Source organism: Mustela nivalis, assembly GCF_964662115.1.
Source record: "Mustela nivalis genome assembly, chromosome: 5".
Taxonomy (NCBI): Eukaryota; Metazoa; Chordata; class Mammalia; order Carnivora; family Mustelidae; genus Mustela; species Mustela nivalis.
The window spans coordinates 56,436,692-56,450,401 of record NC_139024.1 but is presented as its reverse complement, the minus strand read 5'-3'; the positions used below and the strand labels follow the sequence as shown (position 1 = coordinate 56,450,401).

Genomic DNA, 13,710 nt, shown 5'->3' with positions numbered 1-13,710 from the left:
GGGTGGGGACGCCAGCTCCAGTACCTTCCCAGGAGAGCTCTCCTCCGGGTTCCCGCTTCAGGAACTTGTACCAGAACGTGTCCACGCGGCCCGGCTCCGCCCCGTCCTGCGCCGCCTCCTCCGGCGCCAGCTCCACCTCCCCGAGCCACAGGCCGGGCTCCTGCAGCGCCAGCGCCCCCGCGCCCGCCGCCGTGCCTGCAGGCCTCAGGCGCACGGCCCCGCGCGGCTCCCAGCGTCCCAGCTCGGGCCGCGACCCCACGACCAGCAGCTCCGGCCCGGCCCCGGCCACCGCGGGCGGCACCACCACCCCGAACCGGAACCGCATGGCGGCGGGCGGCGCAGCTCCGGGTGTCGGTGCCCGGCGGCCGGCGGACGTGGCCCGAGCGCGAAGCGGCCGCGGCGATTGGGCGGCGGCGCAGGGGGCCTGGTCGCCAGGGGCCGGGGCGCCGGCGGGGACACGTGCGAGGCTGCACCTTTTTTGGGCTGCATCACGCGGCCTAGGAGCCGGGCCTGGTCCAGCCCGGGGCCTGTGGCGACGGGAAGCGGGCGCGGGACGAGTGTCCTCTCGCGGAGAAGGACGCTTGCCCGGGCGGATCGCCTCTTCCCGCAGCGCGGCTCCGCGGGGCCGCGGGGGACGCGGCGGAGGCGACAAAAGGGAGTCTAAACGGGTTAGGAAAGGGAGGAAAACAGCCCAGAACCCCTGCGATTTTCCTGTCATTTTTCCCAAAAAGTCGAAATTATGTTTATGTGGGTCGTAAAGAAAAATGGCCTGACATTAACAGTGAAGTTGGGGGAAGATCCTGGCCGCGGTGTCTGGAGAGCTCCGGCCCTTAAACAGGTCTCTTGCTCTGGGCCTCCGGTTTCTTTATCTGTAACGTGAGGGTATAAAATAACCATCTTGAACGACCCTGCTAACTCCGAAGGTCTCTCCGATTGGTGGAAGAGATGCCGTTCAGAGCCCAGAGCTGATGCAAAAAAACACTGGTTACTTTTCCCTTGCCTAGTCCAATTTGAGGCCTGAAATGACACATGATCGCTTTCATTTTTTCAAAAAATATTCTATTTTTAGTATATGTAAAACGCGTTTGGGGTAAATACTTTCGAGTCCTTTTCAAGGTAAAACAATACGGACCATAATTCTATGATTACAAATGTGTGATATAATTTTTTTAATGGCATAAAAATAAAAAATGCTGAAAATTTGCTTTCAGTAAACCAAATATTTGTGTGTCAAGAAATACAGATTTATAGCTGTTTGGTCAAAAGGAAAAACCTATTTACATGGGTGGGGAGAGGGCTTTAATTTTTGTTACTGGTTTAAGATGACCATCCTTCCTGTTTATGTATTTGTTATTTTCTGGTTCTTTAATAAAATTGTTCTCCTGTTCTTACATTTGTATATGCACCACTTAACAACCAGAGACACATAAATATCCCTAGTTCATGTTTTTACCAGTATTTGAAAGCTTGTGAAAAATAGGGCGGGGGGAGTTAAAATTTCATGCATTAAGAATATCATAAGTAAAACAAAAAGAAATACAAACTGAGTCTGTCAGTGGAACAGTTAGTAAACTAATATGCTTTACTCTTAAATATTGATATTCCATTCAGTGTTTGGTTGGTTGCTAAGCTTAAGGATAAACACAAAGAAAAGAAGACAGCAAGGCTAGCCAAACATGGCTGATTCAGTAGCAAAGCAGACATTAAATCATGGTGGCATGTGAGTCAGCTTATTCAGATTGCTGTTAACAAAATATTCTTAGACTAATTTTAGGAAATTAAGAGTCGTTTGGCCGTGCAAGGACCCTGGGAACTGACAATTCAGGACTTTCTTCTGTTGTTCTATGCAGCCTGTGTGTATGCTTTCCAAATGGCATTATTCCCACCAGCTCTTCCAGGGTGAGTATTGTCCATTCCGTAGATAAAACGAGGAGAAAAGGAGGAGGGGGAGAAAAGGAAGGAAGGACCGTGGGAGGAAGAAAAGAAAGAATGGAGAAAGAGACAAAAGGGGCAACATATTTGATCAAGAGGCATTATTTCCTTTACTTTTCTATCATAAAGGAGTTGAGTAATTTTTTATTTTTAAGATTTTTATTTGTTTATTTGACAGACAGAGATTACAAGTAGACAGAGAGGCAGGCAGAGAGAGAGAGAGGGAAGCAGGCTCCCGGCTGAGCAGAGAGCCCGATATGGGACTCGATCCCAGGACCCTGGGATCATGACCTGAGCCGAAGGCAGCAGCTTAACCCACTGAGCCACCCAGGCGCCCCAAGGAGTTGAGTAATTTTAACAGTCAGAAGTATCCCAGGCGCCCCAAGGAGTTGAGTAATTTTAACAGTCAGAAGTATCCCCTTAATCCCCAAACCAAATATGTAGTATTTTACAGCATAGATTGAAATATAGTAGATGTGATAGCTACATTGTACACTAAGTAAAATGCAGTTGGAAAGAAGAACAAGACCAAAAGGAAATATTCCAAAGCCTCAACCATACTTCATCAATCATTTGAACTTATTAACCATAAAAATTATTATAGCCATTGAACCCTTATTATGAACTAAGCATGTGGTTTTCAAACTCATATTGTCTCATTTAATTCTCTTACCAGTCCTAAGAAGTAACTAATATGGTATCTCCATTTTTGTATGTGAGGAAAATGTGCAGAAAGTTTCAGTAAGCAGCCCATAGCAAGGAAGGGATGGAGCTGGTGCTAAAAGTCATCCATTCAGCTTACAGTTAAAGATATATATAATATACATTATAAAAAATTTGATTTCTAGGAAAATCACTTAAAGACTACCTTTAAATCCCAGCATATTTAAATGAGTTATTCTCCACTAGCTCTTAATGAAAAACTAACTTCCTATAATTATTTCCTATAACCAATTTCATCCTTAGGAATGATGAAACAGATAAATCTAAACTAATAGACAAGTCTATAAGGACATAAATATTTTGGTACTTAGAATGGATTTGATCTCAGACCCCAGAAAATGGTCATTGTTATGCCTTTATACACCTGTCTTCTTGACAATGGAAATACAGATTTGGAAAGTCAAGGTAAAAGGGTGCCGGGGTGGCTCAGTTGGTTAAGCATCTGCCTTTGGCTCAGGTCATGATCTCAGGTTCCTGGATTGAGCCCTGTGTCTGGCTCCCTGCTCAACAGGGAGTCCGCTTCTCCCTTTCCCTCCCTGACCCCAGTTCTGCTCTTGTGTGCTCTCTCTTCCGAATAAATAAATAAAATCTTAAAAAAAAAAAAAAAAAGGTTTTTTTCCTGGTTGAGTTAGATTCTTGATGCTATATGAAGACAAGTTGAATTTAGAGCAAGAGTTGGCTCAGTAAAGAAACATAATTTTGATAATTTTTAAAAGACCAAACTAATTTGTTGTCATTGAATTTCATTTCTATAGTGCTATCTTTTATAAAACTACAACATTTATTGAAGAATGGGTGATAAATTCACATTTAGAGTTTCAGGATCCAATTCAAATGTAAATTCTTTCAATGCTCCCTCAGGGAAAGCTATTATTTAGAACTATGGTAATTTATGTTTTCTGAAGAAATCTTTCACTAGTCAGTGAGTTATCATAAATCTTCCTTTATAACATTGTATATGTATACACACACTCACTAATGCAAACCATATTTCATCCAAACAGTTCAGGGACTGTTATAAGCATTACTTTATTACTTGTCAGAACATACTAAGAGTTAAATGTGCCACATACACTATTTCCAATTCTGTGGTTTAAAAAAATAAAAAAATAAAAGCAAACAACAAAACCTTCCTGAAAGAATTTAATTATAGCTTAGAAAATTTGCATATTGCAGCTTACTTTTTTCTGGGTTGGAAAATTGTAGGTTAGGCTACTTGAAATCCCTTCAAGGATCTGAAGCAATAGACAGATTTGACCTATACCCAGGCTTTGTCTAAAAATTCCACAATTTCTCAACTATTTAAAAAATCCATGCCCCTTTCTGATACATATAAAAATCTCCTATCTGCAGGAGATTCCAATAATTCCACCTCCCACCCCATCCCACCATACAGACAAGAACTGCATTTTTAGTACATCACCAACAGTCAGTTTAGTCATGCATTTTTATGCAATTTATGCTACAGAAATATTGATTTTTTTAAATTGACCAGAGCCAAAGGCAGTCGCTCAACCAACTGAGTCACCCAGGTGTCCCAGAAATATTGATTTTTTTTAAATGGTCCAAGTATAAAATTACAGTGAAGCATATTTCTTTTCAAAAGATATTGACCTGCCCCTTCCCTGCCACGCATGTGTACACACACACACACACACCGGCTGCTGTCCGCTTTGTAAAACCCACACCTCCTCTCCGCACTTCTGAACTGAATGCCTCTTCTCAACAGGTCGTCTGAGCCTGGATTCTGTCAAGCAATGACCCCAACTGGCTCTTCCTAGCGAAAGTACAGGGCCAGGCCGGTTAGCTGGACCTTGAGTTCAGAGACACCAGTTCAGAGCTTCCTTCAGATTGAAAAAGATCCTCCTAGGTCTGGGGTAATTTGAATGGCAGGTTAATTAACACCTCTCTCAAAAAGGGTAGAAGGGTCAATACCTCATCCACTAGGAATAAAAGAGTAGTGGCTAGGAAGGATGATTTGAAACTCCAACGGGAACTTTCGAGGAGTTTGAGAAAAGGGAAAGAGTTAGCTGGAAGCAGAGCAGGCTCCTTGATACTTAAGTGAAGAACTGAGACTAAGGTGGGGAAGGAGAGTAGCCCCGCGCGGGGGAGGGGCAGGAGGCAAGCCTGACAAGTAGTTTTCAGGAATTTGAACACTCTGTAATTCACCCTTTGCTGCTTTTTCCTAATCATTGTACGTGTTTCTATCAAGCCTACAGGTATTTTAAACGTGACGCTGTTTAGGATGCTTTTGTCTGGCGTGGGGAAAGGAGGACAAACAGAAGGTTGGTTTGGAAACATTGGTTTACTTCAACACCAGGGGGACAACGGTGAGGATCCCAGAAGGAAAGCAAGGATTGGTGATAGCTGGAAAGGAGAAGCCTGAAGTGAAACCCCATTGACCTTCGATAGGAAAAAAAGGGTAAAGCAGGAACTGTGTAAAGACCATGGGCTTCCCCTGCTAAACTCTAGTTCATACTAGGAGCTCAAGGATTCCCGGAAATGCAGAATCGTTGGGGAGAAGTTGTACTCCTGTTTAATTAAAGGAAGTAACCACTTATTCAAAACTATATCCTCGTCCAAGCATGCACTATGGAGATTGTCAAAGTATAATTTTCCAAAATGACTCTCACATATATTAATGAAGAAACCAGCAGAATGATAAAAGTGGTTCAAAAAGAATTCCAGACCTAATATGTATAGACTCGGAAAGACTGGTAGATTACTAGATTAGATACAAAACTGATTAATATCCTACTGGGCAATAAAACTAACCTTTGGATTTATCTATCCTGCCACCCAGAAATCACTTGCATTTTAGACAGATAAACATCTACAATATTGAATAAATAGCTTTTGGAGGGAGGGCCCTAACCAATAGTAAACAGTAACATAAATCAGGCACAAATATTCTTGTAGAGGATGAAATAACTCGGAGGGTACTGAGGGTCCTGCTCCAACACGCAAGACAGGCAGTCACCCTTATATCTCAATTCTAGGTTTTGGATATTTTTTCTGTACAGTGTATAAAAATAACAATAATAACATCCAGATTATTGAACTCTTATCTACAATGGGCTTGGCATTGTGCTGGGTGTCAAACACTTCTTATCTAATTCTGTCCACATTTCCATGATGTAACTATGATCTCCATTATCCAGAAAAAGCCACAAATTATTTGAGCATTAACTGATTTGCCTAAGGCCATACAACTAATAAATGACAAAGACAGGAATGCCTGACTCAATAGCCTCTCCAGACAAGGACTCAGCACATGGTTGTGCACAGAAACACTAGGCTGAAGGGCTGGGGAGGCCTGGGGGGGGGGGGGGGCTGAAATGCAATCCATGCTCCACTTGCAAAGCCTTTTGTTCTGGGTGCAGTTCTCCTCCCATAAACTGTCTGTTCCTGGGTAAGCCTAGTGCCATGAGGCAAATCTACATATGGAGCCTTGGGGGGTGCCATCTCTCAGGTCTAACACATTTCACTATTTCCTTCTCCAAGCAGGAAATTATTCCAATTCTCACAAAGACATATATAAACTAAAGCCCTACTCTATAAGTGTTAAAAAAAAAAAAAAATTAAGTTGTTTAGATCCAGTTGGCAAACCTCAGTAAAATTATAGCTGTAAACAGATTATATGCAGCAGTCTGGACAAACACAGATGAATCTAACTTAACTAGATTTAGAACAGTACCCTAGACTTTATATACATTCACTATGACCATATCATCTGCCTTTGGGGTCTGCCCTGTGGGAGACTGCACTCTCTGCTGAGATTTTGTTATGCACGAACTTCACCAGAAACTCCACAGCCCTTCTGTAGTGTAGGGAACTCCAAGAGATGAATGAAACAGGAAACCAAAATTCTAAAGCTTCCTTCCTTGGAAGGAGGCCAGAAACTGCTATTATGAGAGAAACAAGTTTTCTTAATCTGACTTAGCACATTTCCCTTCGATTTCAGGTAGAAATGTGACTAGAGTGAGGTGTTAATATCTCTGTACCTCTACACAAAAAAGAGCTTGTAGAATTTATAAAGTCAGGGTAGGGGGTAAGGGTAGGGAGGAGTTCTTCTAGATGGAGAAATTGTAAGAGTAACAGTTGCTCCCTCTGTGGGAAGTAACATAGTGGCTGCAACATCACTGGCCTGTGATCTTAGAAACCACTGGTACTTTCTGTAGCAGAGACCACAAAACTGCAGACCACAACCGACAGACATACAAGGGCTTCTGTTTAATTCCTTGCCAAAATATAAATATTGGAAAATTTCACAGGAATATCCAAATTTTTGTCTTCTCTTGAAAAAAAAGATTTAGCAAGAAGGGGCCACAGCTTCCAAGACACAATGGGTGGAGTTGAGAAGGGACTGTCTCCCCCTTTGGATGGGCTTGAACTCCCAACACTCCAGTTTCCACCATGCCCACATTGTCTCCCTGAAATTGGGGCCAAGTTGTTGTTTATCCTGATACTCCAAGAGTTTTTGTTTGTTAGTTTTCATGACAGCATTAAAAAGGAAGTAGTGACGATATGAAGATACTGGAAGTTTTATTTAGGTTGATGAAAATGCAAAATAGTGCAGCCACTTTGGAAAACAATTTGACAGTTCCTCCAAAGGTAAAACATAGTGTTAACGTATGACCTAGCAATCCCACTCCTTCACAAGATATGGAAAACAATGTCCATTCAGAACTCTGCAAGTGAGGGGCGCCTGGGTGGCTCAGTGTGTTAAGCCGCTGCCTTTGGCTCAGGTCATGATCTCAGGGTCCTAGGATCGAGCCTCGCATCGGGCTCTCTGCTCAGCAGAGAGCCTGCTTCCCCCTCTTTCTCTGCCTGCTTCTCTGCCTACTTGTGATCTTTCTCTCTGTCAAATAAATAAATAAAATCTTAAAAAAAAAAAAAAAAAAAGAACTCTGCAAGTGAATGTACATGGCAACATTATTCCTAATAGCCAAAAATTGAAAACAACTCAAATTTCTATCACCTGATGACTAAATCAACAAAATACGCTATATTTGGCCATAAAAAGAAATAAAGTACTGATGTATGTTATAACATGGCTTGATTTTGAAAATGTTATGCTGAGTCAAAAGGCCAGTTGCAAAAGAGCACATACTGTGTGATTCCAATTATATGAAATGTCCTGAATAGGCAAGTCTACAGATACGGAAAGGAGGTCTGTGATTGTCTCAGATCAGAATCTATAGGGAAGGGAATGAGGAGTGACTAATAAAGGTATAGGGTTTGGGAAAGGAAGTGTTAAAAATATTCTAAAAGTGATTATAGTGATGGTTGCACAAATCTGTGAATATATTAAAATTAAAATTGTACACTTTAAATAGATGACTTCTATGAATAATATCTCAATAAAACTGTTCCAAAAACAGCAAGTCAACTATTAGAACAGCTGTGGGCCTCTTGAAGTCATGTGGGTTTTGAACCCCTGGTTTTTTGGTTTGTTTTATATTTTAGTTATTTCTTTGAAAGAAAGAGTGAGAGAGAGAAAGAGAAAGTCCATGAGCAGGGGCAGAGAGAGAGAGAGGGAAAATACGGTTTTACCTCCTGAGCAGGGAGCTCAACACCCAGGACCCTGGGATCATGACTTAAGCTGAAGGCAGATGCTTAGCTGACTGAGCCATCCAGGTATCCCAAACCCCTGTTTTTCAAAGGAAAATACACATAAACCTGATTCCTAAGAATCTGCAAGAGGAGGATTTGCTTCCTCAAGCATACACTGAGGTACTGATTTGCGATAGTACATAGAAGAATAACCTTTTTATTTTTTTCAGCTTCTTCCAAAAGTGATAACCATTTCACAAGAGACAATCTATATACAAATACTTTTGAAGATTTATTCATTTGAGAGAGAAAGAGAATGCAAGCATAGGGGGAAGGGGCAGAGAGAGAACGAAAGAGTCTTAAGCAGACTCCAGCATGATACAGAGCCCAACATGGGGATGGTCTCATGACCCTGAGGTCACAACCTGAGTTGAAACCAAGAGTTGGTCTCTTCAACCAACTGTACCACCCAGGCACCCCAGTGTACAAATACTTTTGAAGTATACAGCATTGGGTAGGTGACTTGGAACGCACCAACAAATATAAAACGTGATTCTTGTTCTCATAGAGTTTATCAGTATAGTTGCTGGAAAGAAATACACATGAAAACTGTTACAACACAAAAAATTATTGTTTTCAAATGTAACAATACTAAATTACTTGTCACCAAGCAGCTACGAACAACTAGCGGCAGGCGTCATAAAGGTCGCAGAAGGACTGAAGCACCAAGGACCTAGACAGGTTGGGTCTGGTATCCGGTCATGAAGGACTTGCAACCAGAGCTTGGAATGGACAGAAGACAAGAAAGAGGTGGGGGTGAAGGGCCACTGGTATTCCTGTACACTGGTAACCACAGCAACAAAAGCAGAGACACAAAAAATCTCAAAGCATGTTTAATGTAATGCAGACTAACAAAGGATACAGATCCCAGAAATTGTTTTTTCTCAGATAACTATATGACATATTCTGCACTAATCAATTACAGGTTAGACTAGTTCTGCATTCTTACTTATATGTTTTACAATTTCTATTAAAAATAACAAAGAGGAGCACCTGGGTGGCTCAGTGGGTTAAGCCTCTGCCTTCGGCTCAGGTCATGATCTCAAGGACCTGGGATCGAGACCTGCATCAGGTTTTCTGCTCAGCAAGAAGCCTGCTTCCCCCTCTCTCTCTCTGCCTGCCTCTGCCTACTTGTGATCTCTCTCTCTCTGTCTGTCAAATAAATAAATAAAATCTTCTTTAAAAATAATAATAATAGAGAAACAAGCATATTATGGTAGTTTTATAATGAAGAAATGGGAAATAGAGAAAAGAAAGTGTCTTGGGTGTTTACTGTCCAAAGAGAGAATATCAAACTTATTAAAATCAAGAGGTGAACGATTTCATACACTTTAGTTCAGTAAGAAGATAAGTTCATTGTGCTATTTTATAATAGCAAAAATTAGCATACTGTAAATTGTTCTAATCTATTTGCTATTATCTTTGGCAGTGAGTATGTGAGTACACCACCTGCAAGCTTACCAGGCAAACAGTATTAATCATGGCAAGGCTAATATATATTTAATAATCTCATTTAGCTATCCAACTTCCTGAAGTATGATGTTAGATACATGAGATTGTATTTTTTAAGTAAATATCTTTGGATGCAGTAACATTCTTTTTAGAAAGTGTGATTTATTATCACTTTAAGGAAAAAATTGATTTTTCAAAATCTTTAATTTCCAATAAGTGTCCGGCTATGACATAGTCATTGCAAGGCCAGTAAATTCACCTGGAAAAAAAAAATACTGTGGTTTAATTAAGTTTGTATGTCCCAGGTGGAGGAGCAATTGATTCCATGATCAATTTAGAAATTCTTCCAAAGAATAAATGAGAATATAATTTATTTCACCAGATTAATACCTTTAGTAGTCAATCAGTTTAATATAGTTGGTTTCCCACATTGCTCTGAGTTAGAAAATTCAAAGAAAGAACAATTGTGCTTGGAACAGCAGAGTTCTAAGAACCAGAAGGAGCTCCATGTTCCTTTGTTTGATATAGGAGGAAATTGGGATGCTTATAAAAACAGGTTTTAAGTTTCTCATTTATTTGTTTTCATCCATACATCTAATTTTCTAAAACATAAAGGATTATCAGAGACACACGCTTCCTTTTGTTTCCATGTCCTTCCTCTCCTGTGGTCACCTCAAGTGTCAATGATACAGCCACCAGAACATACATGATCTATGATTGAGAAAAGTGATTTTCCTCAAGAAAATAAATATTAGTGATCTTTTGATTTTCTGAACAATATGACTATAGAACTTTTTTAGAATATCTTCAATTAGTCTTTAATGTGATGGTTCCATCCATCACCAGCATTTTAAGCCTACTCCCTCCCTTGAGATTTTCCAGGAAGTTGTATTGTCCTGGGTTATGTTCAAGAGCAATCTCAATGTTTTTTAGAGTAGAGAAATTTATTGCACTACCTTCAAATTAACCAGTCCAAAAAAGGAAAAGAGTCCTTGACACTTTGCAATAAAATAATGCATTGATCTGTATATTCAGGAATTGGAGGTATATCATTCTCATTATATGTTACTCTTTACCTTCCAGGTGAACAACACCCTCACTCCCAAGGACCTCAGAGTAAATGGGGATTGATCTTGCTGTTCCTGATCTCCCAGCTGGAAGAACACATGCAACACCCTCTTGACTTGACTCTCTCCTCCCCATTTCCAACCTACGAGATATTCCCCATTGTTTTCCCTTTCTCCACACTCCCTTCAAGTGGGCCTTTTGGAAAAGGCTGAAGAACTAGGTGTTCAGTCAGGATTAGGTGATGCTTTGATAACAAATGTCCTCAAAATATCCATGACTTAAAACCACCAGCATTTATGTCTTAGTCATATCACGTGTCCTTATTGGGTTGACTGAATTATCTGCCCTACATCGTACTCACTGCATGTCCCCCCACAAAAATTAACAGAAAATGATGTATAAAAAAGAGGTTAAGATATTTATATATCTTAACCTCTTTGTGCCTAAAATAAGTTAATTCTGGTATGTCCAGAATTCTGGCTCCCTTGAGTTTCCCTGAGGGGATTAAGCTGTAGTCATCCACAGTGGTAACTGCCTTGGAAAGAGTCCCTATATGATCTGCTTCTGTCCTTGTCTATTTCCCCACCTCTACTGCTCTTCTTCCTGACTAAACTATTTCATGGAACCATAACTGGCATTTGTGCAGGTCACAAATGATTGAGTATCAGTAGTTTCATAAGTTTCAAATTAATTCCTGAACCAGAATCCTTGATTGAGGATTTGCTTCTAAGGCACGCATACAAACAAAGTTTCACTTATTTTTTTGAATTTCGTAAAAATGAAACCATACTGCATGTTTTCTTTTGTAACTGAAGTCTTTTTCTCAACACTATGGCTTTGAAACACATACATCTTGTGGCATGTAAGTATAACTTAATTATTTTTGTTCATGTGCAGCATATTTCATTGCCTGAATATCCTATGCTTTATAAATTTTATTGTTAATAGGCGAATTTTTTTTAAGATTTTATTTATTTGACAGACAGAGATCACAAGTAGGCAGAAAGGAAGGAAGAGAGAGAGGAAGGGAAGCAGGCTCCCTGCCGAGCAGAGAGCCCAATGCCGGACTCGATCCCAGGACCCTGGGACCATGACCTGAGCTGAAGGCAGAGGCTTTAACCCACTGAGCCACCCAGGTGCCCTAATAGGTGAATTATTTTGGGTATGGACCTATTATAAACATAAAGCTATCAACAGCCTAGTATGTACTTCACGTTGTACATTTGCACTAATTTCTCTAGGACCTATCACTATATAAGTAGTTCTATAAAAGAATTGCTAAATCATACAGTATGTTCATATTCTATTTGTTCTTGAAAAAATATTAAAAATAAGGAACAATAACCTTTACTGGGTGTAATCTAGTATGTACATCTACTGTTTTGCTACTTTCTACATAGCATATCTTCAATGTAAAAGTTTTAATTCTATGCAGACCTGAGTTGGAAAGCAGGCTGAGGATTTCGATTCCTCTCGGAATAACTCCTCTGGATTTTCTCCTTGAAGAGTGTAATCTCCTTATGTTTACCCTTTTCTTCAAGCAATAAATAAATCCAACTCCTTTAGTTGTTTCTCTAGTTATTTCCATTGCTCTCTTCTGAACTGCCTCCAAATTTTTCAGATCCAGGGTGACCATATAACTTATTATCTTAAGCTGATAAATTTTGAGAATGAAAAGAGGTGTTAAAATAATTAACAATGTTAATTGATTTACAGTAGATGTAAACCAGATTCATGCCAGGCAAAACAGAATGTACTGTTACCCTACTTATATTATACTTTATTTAATGTGCTCTCAAAGCAAATAAAGAATGTTTCTGGAGGACGGGCACATGTTAAGTATTAAGGAGGCATGGTTGGCTACATGACGTGTTTCCATTTATAGCCCCAGTCTCAGAGGATTTACTATGAATTTATTATGCACAAGTAACAACACATAATGGTATTTCTAAATAGGAAGTGTAGAAAACACTGGGCTTTTAGTGGCGATGAGGTAACATTAGCTAGGTTTCAGCTGTGTCCTTTAGGGAAATTGTGACTATCTATTTGATCTTCAGTTTGGCAACAGACACAAATCTCAATGGCAATTCAGTACAAAAAGGAGATTTTTCTGAAGTATTAGCTGGTTGCTAAGTAACATGGAAAAATGGTTAAATTAGGAAAAGTTTACTAAATTCCCTTGTATTTACTGGCTTCAGAAAACAGCTCTTGTTTAGATAGGACCTGTTTGACAACTTGTACTTGGAAAACTGAAAGTGTGACATTTTTCTACAAGCAGAAATATGCAAAACAAAACTATTTTAGGCATAAGAAATTTCACAGGGTTAGTATTTGTTTATACAGAACAGTCTATAATGCATCTCATTATTTAGATAAGCAAAACATCAGAATAAAAATGCAAAATATTTAGGAAACAGTCTAATTGCTTCAAAATACTTAGATGTTCTCAAATAGTTTGATCATAATAGAAGTGATCATTTAATGGGAGCTACATTGTTGCAGTCACTGAGCTTCGGACTTTGGTTTTATTATCTAATAAAATTCTCTTAAGTAGAAATTAGGATTCCATTTTGCTGGTTAAGACACTGAAACTTAACTGGTTAATTAAATTTTTCTGTTACAAGCTAGCAAGTGGCTGAGTTGGTTTTAAATCCAAAGCTTTTTGACTCCAAAGGCCTTATACTTATAATAAAATATTTGGAGGTTTTAATTTTATTGCTACCTCATAAAAAATGCTACAGTTCAAGTGATGTTAAATTAATTGACATCGCAATTATAGTACAGAGATGTGAGGATATTATGTTATCAAAACAATTAAAAATGATGTGAGTAGAGATATGGGGGCCCACTTTAAAAAATAGAAGCTATACCTACATTGAAAATGTATTTCTAAACTAAAAAAAAAGTAATATTAATATT

General features: G+C 39.6%; 2 protein-coding genes across 5 annotated transcripts in view; one reads left to right on the top strand and one right to left on the bottom strand.

The window, feature by feature from the left end:
* Positions 1–13,710, bottom strand: part of EPM2A (EPM2A glucan phosphatase, laforin) — a 234,122-nt gene that overhangs the window by 179,595 nt on the left and 40,817 nt on the right. The window contains exon 1 of one of the 4 annotated variants that reach the window (XM_082730372.1): positions 25–1,098. The exons of 1 other annotated variant lie outside the window; for it this stretch is intronic. In XM_082730372.1, the coding sequence (XP_082586498.1) occupies positions 25–718 (694 nt within the window). In that variant the 5' untranslated portion in view covers positions 719–1,098. Of the gene's footprint in view, positions 1–24; positions 1,099–13,710 lie in introns of those variants that run through there. 2 more of the 4 variants (XM_082730370.1, XM_082730369.1) reach the window with 2 other exon arrangements.
* LOC309864672 (uncharacterized protein) lies at positions 1,538–12,613 on the top strand. Its single transcript, XM_082730373.1, has 4 exons — positions 1,538–1,720; positions 1,851–1,899; positions 4,868–4,940; positions 10,807–12,613. The coding sequence occupies exons 1-4, from the start codon at positions 1,677–1,679 to the stop codon at positions 11,001–11,003; spliced, it is 363 nt and encodes a 120-aa protein (XP_082586499.1). The 5' UTR covers positions 1,538–1,676; the 3' UTR covers positions 11,004–12,613.

Coding starts and splice junctions, on each gene's coding strand:
- LOC309864672 (XM_082730373.1), top strand. CDS start 1,677: ATGGCTGATTCAGTAGCAAAGCAGACATTAAATCATGGTGGCAT. Junction 1,900..4,867: donor TTCCCACCAGCTCTTCCAGG/GTGAGTATTGTC, acceptor GTTTCTATCAAG/CCTACAGGTATTTTAAACGT. Junction 4,941..10,806: donor GAAAGGAGGACAAACAGAAG/GTTGGTTTGGAA, acceptor TTTACCTTCCAG/GTGAACAACACCCTCACTCC.